The sequence below is a fragment of the Anser brachyrhynchus genome (assembly GCF_964034855.1).
Source record: "Anser brachyrhynchus genome assembly, chromosome: 4".
NCBI classification, from domain to species: Eukaryota; Metazoa; Chordata; class Aves; order Anseriformes; family Anatidae; genus Anser; species Anser brachyrhynchus.
The window spans coordinates 7,209,037-7,222,371 of NC_137698.1; the positions used below are offsets into that span (position 1 = coordinate 7,209,037).

The 13,335-nt window shown below is 43.8% G+C and overlaps 1 protein-coding gene across 7 annotated transcripts in view; it reads left to right on the forward strand.

Annotated features, from left to right (window-relative positions):
* The window catches only part of EMCN (endomucin), a 50,720-nt gene that overhangs the window by 6,805 nt on the left and 30,580 nt on the right, over nt 1–13,335 (forward strand). For 5 of the 7 annotated variants that reach the window (XR_013950279.1, XR_013950281.1, XR_013950282.1 and 2 more), the window contains exons 2-4: nt 10,213–10,266; nt 11,743–11,847; nt 12,199–12,315. Coding sequence is in view for 2 of the 7 variants with exons in the window: in XM_080589520.1 (XP_080445646.1) it covers nt 10,213–10,266; nt 11,743–11,847; nt 12,199–12,315 (276 nt within the window). In the remaining 5 variants the exon portion in view is untranslated. The remainder of the gene's footprint in view (nt 1–10,212; nt 10,267–11,742; nt 11,848–12,198; nt 12,316–13,335) is intronic. The other 2 variants (XR_013950280.1, XM_080589521.1) reach the window with 1 other exon arrangement.

A 13,335-nucleotide genomic window follows, 5' to 3' on the forward strand; every position in this document is an offset into this window, starting at 1 on the left:
GAGTAGTGGCTTTGGGCAGGATTCATGACTAATCTTCCACTGTTATTCAGGGTCTCCAGAAGCCAAAATACTGCCCTAGAATCACAGATGCTCTGAAACTCCTACCCAGCTGTCCAAAACTCATCTCATCTTGACATCTACAGACCGTCATAAAGGCAGAAGTCTGTGGCACGATGAAGGAAATATTTGGGGCCAGCATACAACTTGGTAAAAGTTACTCATTTATGCACCAGACTGTTGAAATTTCTTTCTGGAAAATGCTTAATTCTTTCAGTTATGGAGCTTTTTGGGCATTCTGCAGAATTAAACTCTGCTTTGCCAAAAAACACACACGTTTTGGAAACGATAGATATTTGGTTGAAAGGCTGCTACAGTACAGCAGCTTTAGGTTCACTTTAGGAAGTTTTTTCTGACTTGAGCAAGTAGTTACAGTCTACTAAGGTCTTTGCTGTGGTTCAGAAGGCAGCAATGTATTTCCCAAACTGTGGGCTTCGCTTGGAACAACTGGCTAGTGTAGCTTTCAGCGTATAACAAGAGGAAGAACTTACTGAAGATGAATGCCAAATAACCCTACCCGTGAGACGTGCTGATGACAGAGAGGGAAATGCACAGCACAGGTATTAGAGGTGAGAGCTGCCCAGTGCAGGACTGTTTTTCTTTTTTGAAGAAATGTTCAGCACATTTTATCTGCTCTGGTTCCTGTGGCTTCAGAGGAACCCATTATTTCCGTTGCATGCTGCTCCCTGTGCTAACGGAGTCGTGAGTCGTGTGGCTGGTGCATCTCGGTGCTGCTGGACTTAAGTGAACTAGTGCACTATTTGTCTTACAGCAACACTTCCTTGTAGTGCACTGCATCCTCCCAAACTGCTTTCGCCTTGCCTTTCCACGAACTGGCAGAAAATATAATTTTCAAGGCCAAATACTGGAAAATGAGGATTGGTTATCTATGGAAGAAACAGCCAAAGGAGAAGACCAGAAGGATCTGAGTAGGAAGTGCAAATTGATTTGCAATAGTCATAATCTTCAGAGGGAACTAAATTGCACTTTTATGGGCAAATAGTACAAGAGACACCTACAGATGTTCAACACCATGAGGTGATCAGCTCCCAGCTCTCCGTGACTTCCCAGTGCACTGACTGGGACCCAGAGTTTGGACAAGCCTGAGTACCCCAAATAAGCTATACTAGGAAGCTGGTTGTAAGCGTGGGTGCTGGTGGGGCTGCCGCTGCAGTTCCCAATGCTCTTTGATAGCGTAGGTCCTCCGTGCTGAGCCCTGCCTCAGGTGTTCTCCTACTAAGAACTTCATTTCTGAGTTCCTGCTTCGGAATCTAAAGCACGTGAGAAAAACACTTTGATTTGGCATCTGAGCTTAGCTGTTGTATCAGATTGAACACCTGTGTTATTTTGGATTTCTATCAGTCAGCTTTGTGAGATGTTTGCAGATGAAGGGCTCTTTCTCATCTGTGTGTGTGCCACTTACAGAAACCAGATCTTTCCAAAGCACATCTTTCATCCTTGCCTATAATGTGACTCCTGTGAGACCGTACTCCCATCCCCATTTTGGGCTTTCCTTTTGGGATATTTCATACATTTGGTACCGTCCAGCCTGCCTACTGGATGTTGTGATAAAGGTGAGGGAGGGCTCAACTGAGCATGGAATTACATTAGTGACAGAAGCAACTCACCATGTTTCCACAGGAGCTTTCTCACAGGAATGGGTTTTTGATGCTCCGGATGCTTTCGGACATTTGTCAGGACCGGGTGCGGCTGGAGTGAGTGCATGGGCTGGGCCCGGATGTGCTAAAAATGAGTACATCGCAGCAGACGCTGCAGAAGCCCTTTCCTGATTTATACAATTAGTCACACTGCTGGGGACGAGGTGGGATCTTAGCGCAGGGCTAAGAAAGCCCAGAGCAGAACAGCCACGGTTTTACCAGTGGCTGCACCACCGGCACATCACAAAGGAGAGCTGCCCGTTGACCTGGGCTCAGCTTCCCCCCGTGCTCTCTGACATCTGCTCTGCCCAAGCACGCTCTTTTCTGGGAAACAAAAATAGGCTTGCAAATAGCATGGTAAGGAAAAAGCACTGAGAGCATTACCCAGAGGACATCATTTGCTCTCCGCTCTCTGGGCGGGGGTGGCTCGCGCCGATGCTCCTGCTCTTTCCTGTGCAGGGAAGGGGCTCTCCTTTTATCCTTTTTCCTTTTCTGCTCAGCAATGCACAACATGCAAAAAGCTCTTTCTTATATGAAACTGCACCCATTAAAGACGTTTTAAAATTGATTTGGCATGACTAATGCAAGGGGGGTGGCAGTTTGTTTTTCATCCTATAACATAACCCTTAGGAACTCCTGCCTTTTATCTTGCACACGGACAGGCAAACATATCACCATCAAAGGGTGACAATCTGGTGGCTTAAATAGCTTTAAAGAGTTTAATTAAAACCTACTAAATAGGTTTAACAGGTTTAAATAAAGAGAGCTTGGAGCCTTTGCCCAAGGCAGGCTGGGGTGCTGATGATCATGCTGAGCACAGTTATTACTTTATGGAGCGCGAACAACGTGCTCATCCCTCTTTAGCACACAGTAATGAAGATATCCACCAGGTTTCGCGCAGGAGCAGAAAGCGCACTGAGGAAAGCTGCAGTTAGGTGCGCTCGGTTGGGAGTTTGCATTTCTTCTGAGGTTATAAAAGAAGCGATGAAACTGGCGCAGATTTTGGTGGCCGCATGTTTGGGGAGGTAAAGCTTGGTGTGTGTTTGGCTTATTGCAGGTGCTAGGTAAAACACGGGGGCGCTCAGTCAGTGCTTTCCACTGTTGTTCTCGTTGAGGAGGAACTCCTTGATAACCTACGGCCACGTTAGCCAAGGCCAGTCCTCATCAGATGCTTTTCTAGTGGTTTTTGGTGGGGTGAGTGTGCGCAGGAACTGGCTGCGGGGTGCTTTGAGAAAGCTTTATGGAAACTGTGCTGCTTGCTTGGGTAACTAATCACGGAATCACAGAGTGGCTGGGGTTGGAAGAGACCTTACAGCTCGTCTAGACTAACCCTACCACCACGGGCAGGCACACCTTCCATTAGACCCTGTTGCCCAAAGCCCTGCCCTACCCAATGTTGAACGTTTCCAGGGATGGGGCATCCACAGCTCCTCTGGGCAGCCTGTGCCAGTGCCTCACCACCCTCGTGGTGCAGATCCCTGCCACCACGGTGTAGCTACAGCCTGGTGCTGGGCCATGCTTGGTGCTGCATGCGGGTGAGCAGAGGAGCACCGGGGCAGCGCTGGCACCAAAGTTTCATTTCCTGCTTTCGTCCTGTTCCCGGTGGGAGAAATTGTGGCGGCTCCCTCCCTTTCCTTCCTCTCCTCTGCTCTTGCTGCCGGGTGCCTTCAGCCGGCGATACCGGCCTGCAGCCCAGGGGCAGCAGCAATCCTGACTTGGGGCAGCGTTGCGCTGTTGGCGATCCAGCATGGGGCCGTCACTAGGGACACGGCTTTTCCTTCACCAAGCGCTATTGTGGTGGGGATAGTTGCGTGCAGGTACCTTTACGAACACGTCCTGTGTCGTGTATTGCTTTAACACACCAAAGAGATAAAAAGCCATGAAGGTTGTGCGTTTTTCTCAGGGTTTACTTCAATTTCATGAAATTTGCAAATGGTTTTATTAAAATGGTTTTATTAAATTGAATACCACCTTTGTTGCGCACTGTTATCAGCTCTGGCCATCCACTGGATTGCATCAGAACCTGAATTCCTACAAAGAAAATAGCCGATATGGCCATCGGGGAAAGATGTAAAATATGAGTCATGAAGAGCTGTATGTATGAGAAGGAAATTAGCTATATCAAATTAATTATTTTTAAAAAAAAATTTTCACAGGTTCACATCTTCTGTGTTTTTAATATTTGTTTTTAATTCTTGAATGTTTAAATTATAGATTTTCTTAATCTTGGTCTTAGAGGTACTGAATAGGAATAATGGAATTGATGTTTTCAAACAATACTGTTAAGATTGCCCCTAAATCTCTTCCAGTGGAAGGTTTTGTGTTTTGGAAGCACCTATGTTTCTTCTAAAAAAATTCTGCTTGCTGTTTTCTTTTAGTTAATATTCATAGTATGGACTAGCTATTTATAGACAACCAGCAACTAACCTATGACAACAATTCAGCACTGTTGTTTGATTTTTGGGAGGTTTTGTGTCCTAGTTTCAATCTTAACAAAATACTTCAGATAAAACTGGAAGTACTGCAGGGAGGATTTTTCTTAGGATTTATCCAAACAGAGTGGGTAAAATTCTGTGGTCGTAAAACCATGCCTGACCTGAACCTGCAATTTTCCTGGCAATGCATTTCTCTTGGTACTAGGTAGCTCTTATTTGTGCAATTTGGGGGGGGGTTGGGCTGCATCTAGTGGAGTTAAAATAATTTACAGAAATGCTGAGGGAGGACTGAAATAACAGCAGTTACTGAAAATGAATCCCTTTCCTTGCGCTGCCCTCAGTTACAGCTTTCTGCAGTATTTTCAGAGGCTTGACTCTGCGCTGAACACATGCTCCAAACAAAGCAAAATATTGAGAAAGCTGTAAATGCAAACCTTGCAGCTTGTATCCGTGTTCTTACTGTCTATTCAGGAAGATCCACAGATGCAGTTGAAATCTTGAACTGCAGATCTCCCCGTTTCTTGCAAAACTCCTTTAATGCTAGCATGTGGTGCCACTGGGTGATGCAGTTTGTAGCTGTCTAGAAAAGAAGAGCGTACTGGTATCCCTTTTTTTATTGATTGGAAAATGGGGCACAGGGCCCCAGTGGGGCTGGCGTCAAAATACCACTGGAAAACAGCCACAAGCATCAGTGGCAGCTACTTTGAAGATACTTTCGATGTATCTTGGCAGAACACTACCCTGAAACGTGCAGGAAGATGTGCCCAGGATTCCTAAAAACCACTTAGAGTACTCAGTCTGAACCCTGGGACATTCCTGAGGAGGAAAGCCCCAAACCGTGTAGCTGCTGAATCTTACCAGATAGAAGGCCCGTGTTGAAGGCCTGTTGGTACACCAAGAGTTAAAGCCTAAGTTTGACCCCTAAATTAATACATTCAGGTGCACTTGAGTTCTGTTTGGAAGGGTTGAGCAGTACCCAAAGCTTGTTTTGGCTGTGAGCGTGTGAGAGTGATGTTTGTGCAATGGGCAGTTGGCAGAAGATGAGCTACTCGTTTAGGTAAAGCACTTTTTTCTTTGGAGGATGTTACAGAAAATTTCATTACAAAAGAAGAAAGAAATTTGTCTCAAGATTTAGGGTAGAAGGCAGTGAAGCAGGAAAGAGAAATGGGTAGGAGTGAAAACAGAAATAAGAAGTGCAAGAACTACGCCAGGCCTGGGGAAATACCAGGTAAGAGAATAAAGAGATGAAGCAGCAATAAATGAAAACGAAAGAGGAAACGTAATAGACAGCAGAGCTCCGAGGTAAGAGTAAGCAGGTTGTGTACATCGTCAGGCAGCAGCAATTCATGGGTAACCCTGAGAATTATCAGCACCAGCTCTTTTTGCAAGGACAGCTGTGCCTTTCTGCAGAAGGGATGACAGGTCAGATGAAACGGACAGCCTGCCCGCAGGCACTTACAGGGGGCTCCGCAGTGGTAGTGGGACTGGCAGGACTATCTATCGTTTGCTTCCTGGAAAAAGACCACAATATATTTCTGCTGATGTGGAAAGACAGAAAGCAAGAAAGCAGCCTGGACTTTTCCGTGTCTTGCACGCAATTTAAAGGCCTGGGTTCACACAAGCAAATATAATATGGGAAACACCACTTGCAGATCTGCTTATGGCCTTGAAGTAGGGAAATAACATACCCAGCACCAAAAAAAAAATGGAATGTTTCTAGTCCAAAACTCCTTTATCTGTTACCTCTAGTTTCATTCCCAGCAGATGTAATGAGAAGCTTGCTTATTTTTTTCTCTGTTAGAACTCCTCAGCTATGTGAGCGCTGCTGTCACTGCCTTCCATTAATCTTTTCCTCTCTAGGCTAAACAAATGCAAGTCTTGTAGTCCTTCCTGAGAGGTCATTTTTTTCTAAACTCCTGATGACTTTTGTGGTCCTCTGTAACACCCCCACCTCCAGGCATTCATGCTCTTCTCAACGTGCTCCCCAAGCTGGGCTGAGTGCTTCAGCTGTGGCCTCATGAGGGCTCATCTGCATGGAGGGGGTTCAATATCAACATATCCTCCTGCCTGCCTACTGCAAGGTCAAGTTAAAAAATGTTTAAAAGTTAAAAGTCAAGTTAGAGAGGGGCCATTTCACCATTTCTGGGGTTATAGTTTCTTTTCCAATAAAAATCATTTATTTTCAAAATCAGATACTGATATGAAAGTGGCCAGCGTTCATTAATTCATATAATGAATAAAATCAAGACATATTTTGAATAATCCATTTATCTCTAAAGATGTTTACATTTTACTTTTTTTTGGCATTCACTTCTGTATTAGCTGTTGTATGTGGTGTTTTAAACTCACTTAGTGCTTTGTGCGAGTCTGTAACACATAAACAGAACTGCTGATGTAATATCATGCAGTCCTTTCTGCCTTTTTTTTTCTGTCTTGATTATAGCAGTAGCAGGCACCTAATTAACACAAGGTCAAAACCCTCTTATCTTAGTCTTCCCAGTGTAAAGTTTAAAATAATGAGACAGAGAGAGGGAAGAGATGATGAGAGCTCCAGGCTCAGACCTTGGAGATCGAAGCCTACATCAAAAACTTGCAGTTTTAGGACAACTGTGGCTGTCGGTCAGTTCTGGCTGAACTCAGGGATTCCAGTGGAATTTTTAAAGAAAGTTCATTTAGTGTTTTACTTGGATCGTTCTAAAATCATGCCTAAAGACCAGATACAATTGAATTTACTATTGTTTTAATTTTAGAACAAATGAACCATTTAAATCCAAGCCAGAGAAGACAATAAAGGCACATCCTGTGAACCTGAAAGGAAAAGAAAAATAATTTACATTTTGTCTTTTCTCATTTTGGCCTCATGGTCAGGGGTCAAATGCTTATCAGCTCTTCTTCATTCATTCATATCTTGCCCTGCTACCCTTATTGTCTCACTGTCTCTGGACCTTCCTGCCTAGACCTCTCATCTTCTTCCCATCCTGTTATCTTTCTTGTCCTTCTGACTTCTCACTCTATCTACTTTTAGACGTGTTTTTCCTTTTCTTTGTGGCTCTCCCACCTGGCAGTGCCACCACCACCCTCCTTTATTCAGCCCAATGTCGTGCCTTAGCACCTCCCGGCTCCACACGTGTTCTCCAGGCGCAGGGATGTTACATCACAGGTCACCCACGCTCTTTTGGCCGAGCTCGCTGCCAGGGAGGATGGCAAATAGGAGAGGGTTGTGTGAAGGAACTGCTGCCAAGTAGATTTTGGTTACTCCCACAGCAGAGTGGCTTTCTCCATATCAAAGGAATCACTGCGTCTAAATTTGCCCAAAACAGTGCAGTTGTAGCTTTGGTTGGTTGTCCTTCATCTTATACAGCAGTCAATCTGACATGAACAGAAAAAACAAATCTTTCTCTCTCTCTTCTCTTTTTTTCATCTGGCAACAGCTTATAGTAGGTCAGAGTTTTGTTCTCAATCTCTTTTAATCTCCTTCTTCTATCCCCCCCCCCATCCCTCTTTAGTCACAACTTAACATTGCAAATAAGAGCATAATAAGCCGTCAGCTGTATCGGTGCTTTTAATCAACCAATTCTCCCAAAATCTTGGCTAGTTTTAAGCATTTTTGCATGCTGCTTTCAACTTGTTCTTAAAATGATGGATAATTAAGTACACTTTAAGGCAACAATTAATTCATAAAACTCCACTTTATTCTACTCTGCTAATCCAATTTATCTTAGTTTCTCTAGACTGTGATAAAATCAGCAACTGCTGATTCATAACAAAACTGACTTAATTTCTCACTTTTATTTTTTTTTAGTTTTGAGGAAATCCCAGCCCATCAACATGGTTATTAACTGGAACACCTTTAAAGGATGAATAATGAAAGTGTTACAATGGGCTCTCTACAAAGTTTTGTCGACCTAGGGAACGAGCTAATTGGGCAACCGGTGCATTTAGCTGGTGTTACAGACACTGTAGTTGCTGGGAGATGTTATAACAAACCATATGAAATGTAGGCACTGTTGAAAAAACATTCTGTCTTAGTGCTGTGGCCTTGTGGCACGGGGAATTACACGAGCTTTGTCACCAGACCTTATGAGAATGGAGAGATGGAAAAATGTTCAATGTTTAGGGAGGCTCCCCAAGCAAGGCTGCTTTTAGGTCTGTTTGGGTAAGATTTGTCTTCAAAGTATTTCAGTTGTGGGTTATGAACTGTTATTCTGGCTGGGTACCTAAACAGCAGGAAAGAAGAGTGTTTTAGATGCCCTGTGCGAGGGGCTTAGCGCAGCCTGACTGCATTCGTGTGCACGGGAGAGCAGAGCTGGGGCAGTCCTACAGGGGACTGATGGGCAAGGTCTTGGTAGCCGTGTGTGACTCCATTGTGCTGGACCCCTTTGGTGGCACGGTGACAAAATTTAACGTGGCTTTTGGTGAGAAGGGGTAGGAGTTTTGTGCTGAGACTGCTGGATGTAACGAGGCTGGAGCGGAGGTGGGTAGGGCACCCTTTTGGAGATGAAGCCCACAAAGGGACAAAGATGTGCCCTGACCAAACTGGGCCAGCATGTGGTGCGATGCGACATCATGAAGGCAGCAGCATGCCTAGAAGAGACACCCACGAGAGGAGGCTCACTGGGAAGAGACAACATCCCAGCTGAGACCCACCAGAAGCACGTAGGTGCCGAAAGGGCTGATGGCACCATATGCTGCTTGAAGTGAAAATGCAGGGGCTCATCTGCCTTGACCTTAAAATGTGCCTGCAGAGCTAGCGAGTGCATTCTGTAATTTTTTTCCCCGTGTTAGATCTGTGACTCTGGCAGGCCTTGGATGGAGCTCGTGAAATGTTAACTGTGGCGCAGCGCACTGAGCAAATGGAACGAAGCTGACTGTTCTGCCCCGCAGCCAAAAAACAGGGAGCACCAGCAGATATTACCGTGAGTGGAGCTGCACAAGAACACTGACATGCCATCCTGACTCAGTGTGGCGATGTTACGGCTTCCTAATGTCACGCTCCAAACCTGACAGCACCGGGGGATAAGTCTGTGCCCCTCTTCCTTCTCCGCTCAGCTGCAGAGCTGTGCTTTTCCTCCCCACGTGTAGCCCTTCCAGGCCTCATAGTGGTGTGCAATGCTTGTGAAGTGCAGCTCTTTTTGACTCATTGTAGGCTTTTTCACTCCTTTCATCACCCCCTTAGCTTTATTTTTTTTAGTAGAAGGATATGGACACCCCAGAAAGAAGACTGAAAGTCTTATCTGAAACCAAAACTCTAGTTGAGTCGATCTGTCGTGTAGCAGTTGATGCTGTTATATTTTTTCTGCACAGCCAGGAGATCTAGAAATTGTTTTGCTTTTGTTATGATGATTTTTGTCTGTTTTATAATATTGGAGATTTTCATCTGTTAACTTGACCTAGGATATTTCAAACTGCCATCACTTATTGCAATAAAATCCCTGGAGCTGGAGCACTGCCCTGAGGGCAATGTAGAAAATCAATCATTGCTCAACCTGGTGCTTCCTGAACCATGTTCTGTGAATTCTCCTCTTACCCTCACATACAGGGATCACTTTCATGCCGAAGACCCCTCCTGAAGTGTTTGCATTAGCCAGGGAACCACTAACTACATTTAATTGCTTACAGCAGCAATTCTCCTGCCCTAGGACAAGAGACTGGGTGCTCACATCTGCAACTAGTTATTTTAGTTAACCCTCCACCCTGAAGACTCGGAGCAACTATGGCGGTACTCAAGAAGAAGAGGAGATCAAAAACCTTCAATTGCTCTGGTATTCTCCACACCAGTGTTAAGAGAAGCTAACACTTGTTAAAAAAGCAACCTGTGGCCCAAGGAGGGAGGCCATAGTAGATGCTTTCCATTGGATCAGTGAGGGCAAAGCTAAGAGTCTGAGGATACAACTTGTACAGGTTGCAAGCAGAGTTGTATGACTGGGTTGTTTCTGTTAACAAGCTTCTGAACTTGATTTTCAATGAAGTCCCATGCTGCTCTCTGCCTTGTATGCCTGTGTAATGCTAAATAGATCCAGATGATGACAAAACTAATGTTTCTTTTTTTGTGTTTTTTTCAGAAGCTGAAATTCCACACAGTACCGTCAATGCTGTTGTATCAACATTAAAATCTGGTAAGAGTCCAAATTTTCTGTTATCTGGTGTTCTGAAGGTCCCATTGCCTCTCTAGCTTTCATCTTTTCCAACTGCTGGGACAAATCAGGCAGATTGTTTCCTCTACGGTGATTGCAGAGCAGTGTATTTCCATGGGGCTCTTACATAAGTCTGAGAAGAAGAAAGGATTGAGGAATCTTAGTGAGGAGGGGGTTAACTGGGGCAGGCTGTATTTTTTTTTCAGATAAAAAAGGCTTAAATTCTGTGAGTCTGTATGCTTGGGGAGTGGTTAAAACATGATCAGACATTAGCAAATGAGTTAAATATTCATAGTTCAAAAAGTTGTCAGAATAATTTGGGAAATAGCATCAGTTTGGGATATGGTACCAGGGAGTATTCAATTTGATGGGTGTAGACTTAAGAGGACATGGACTTTAAGAGTAAAGAACTAGACAGTGTGTCTGTGTTGGGCCTCGGTCAAAAGATAATATATGTGCATAAAGCTGTCACTTCCAGAAAAAGTTATCGGTAACTTCTTGAGACTATTAATGTCGAGGTTGACGTTATGGGGCGAGGAGGTGGAACCAGTGCTCTCAGTTTCAAAAGACTGACTCTCGTGATTTTTTTAACTAGATCAACCGTAAAGTCCTAAAGCTATGAATTAACAGAGAAAAATCTGGTTCAGAAGGTGAAGCCTGGCTTAACATCTTAAACTACCATGTTAAATTCTCTTTTCTCTGTAGCTCTGTAGTTATGAAAGTTCACTACTGACTACATTGCATTCATGTGGGCTAAATACCAACTCTTTTGTAAGTTCAACTGTCAAAGATTGCTGCATTTAAAGTGATGCACATGAGGAAGAAAACTTGGAATGGGACTATGTTTCTTGCTAACTAAACATACTAAATAATTTGTTTTGGAGCTGAGAGTACTGATATAATAAAGATGAATACACTTAAAGCGCTAGTAATGGAAGCGAATAAGGTGCAGCCAGAGGAGTTGTGAATGTTATGTTCATGACATGAATTAGTCCTTTTCAAATTGTTCTGTAGTTCTTTCATGTTTCTAAAACCCTGATGTTTATGCCTGTTCTAAAAACATTTAATAAATGCCCGACACCTCTCGGTGAATGAGCTCTTCAGATGTTTCACTGAAATTTCTCTTACAGCTTTTTGCCACAGAGGAGAAAGCAGTAGTGCTATTTATGCCTATGAGAAAAGCATCAGAAGCCCACTGAGAGGGCACCTCCGTGTGCCTTCCCACAGGGGTTGGCTGGTGGGCACCGCTGCTGACTGTGTGGGCACAGGCCAAACCCTCCCTCTGATACAAACCAAGTGTGCTCTGAGCCCTCCCGAAACACTCACGGGCAAGAAAGGTCTCTGAGGGCCAGACCCCAAAGGGGCAAATTGACTGCCTTTGTGGGAGTTGGCAGCTAGAGGTATGCGATGCTTATTTAAATGTGATAAAATGAATCAATAAAAATGCTTCTCTTGCAGTGGTGGAAGCTGTGACCACGTCCACTTCACGAGTGACAGCACTGCAGTCCTCAGTGTCAACGACCACTACAGTCAAAGATACGACTGTGTCTGTCACAACTGGTGGTGAGTGACAATTTCTTTGTGCTAATTGCTGAGGCTGTTCCAGAGGTCAATCAAGGGACTGAGCAGCAGTGCCTCTTGGCCTGGGGACTCATTTACACGTAGTCACTTTCTCGAAGCCTCGAGAGCCATCAGGGACCAGGAAGCTCCAAGCCAGGTCTCATAACTGCACTATTGCAGGTTTAAGTTCAGGGGGGGTTTCATTAGAGAGAAGGGAGCCCTGTCCCCGTTGATCTTCAATTTAAAATCAGTGTTTAAAACTAGACTGCAGGCAAGGCAGGATGTATGTTTTGTGTGTTTGTGCATGTGTGTGTGTAAAAAACTGAGGAACTATTTTGAATGTCCTTCCTTTAGTAGGCTCCACACCTCCTCCAACTACAGCTACACAGAGAACAACAAAAGGTACAACAACGCAGCTGCCTGCAGAAGTGGTCCCTACAGCAAGAAATGAGGATGACAACACAACAAGCAGTAAGTGATAGTTTCACAGAGCCATTTCTGATTCGTCATATGCTACATTTCTGTAAAACAGTGTGGAGTGATTATTTAAAAAAAAAAAAACCACAAACAAGTAGCTTGTGTAATGGGTTTGGATCTTTGGAGAGGTAGAGCTCTTCATCCTGCCCGCGGATTACATATCTTAATGAATCTTTCCCCAGAATCCTACAAGCAGAATATTATACCTTTAATTTGTAGTAGAGATGATCTGAAACTATTACACAAGATTTGAATCTCCCTGTGCTTGGGAGAGATGTGCTTGGAAGGGTTTGCAGTTTTTTGTTCTGTTTTTTTAATAAGTTATTTCATCAAAAATAAATGATTCTATGTGATCAGAACAGCCCTTTAGTTTTTTATTTTATATATATGTATTCAGCGTTACAAATAAGTATGCTCTGTATTATTATGAGTCATCATACTGAAAGCAGCGAGATGTTACTAATTACCATGCATCAATCTTCTACATAAATCTTTAGAATGATGTGTGTGTTGAGCCAGTACATCAGATAGGGTTTTAGGGAAGGGGAAAAAAAAAAAAGAAAAGAAAGAAATCCTCTGCATCTAGCAAGTAGTTGGAATAATTTAAGCAAATATAATAACGTACAAAAGGAGCTCAGTAAAAAATGAAATTGAATCTCCCTTTTTTGTCTGTGAACTACACTGTAAATGTTTGCTCAAGCCTTTTGCTGAACCAGAGCTTTGAAATACTCCATTTTTTATATTTAATTGAATCAAGCTAAAATTAAAAATAATTACAGAAAGTATTTAACTCAGCAGTCAGTGATACAGTGATGTTCTCCTAGCTAATGTTTAGAGCAGACTGAAGCCTGTGACAATTGATTAAACCTTCGCTTCTCTTCCTGGGGTTGCCTCCTGGTGCCACTCTGGCCCACGCACTGCTCTGAACCCCAAAAAATCCCAAAGCAGGCCAAATTGCAACCCTCCCCTGAGTAGTGTAAGAAAGAAAGGGTTTTCCTGTGGGTGGAATAAGCC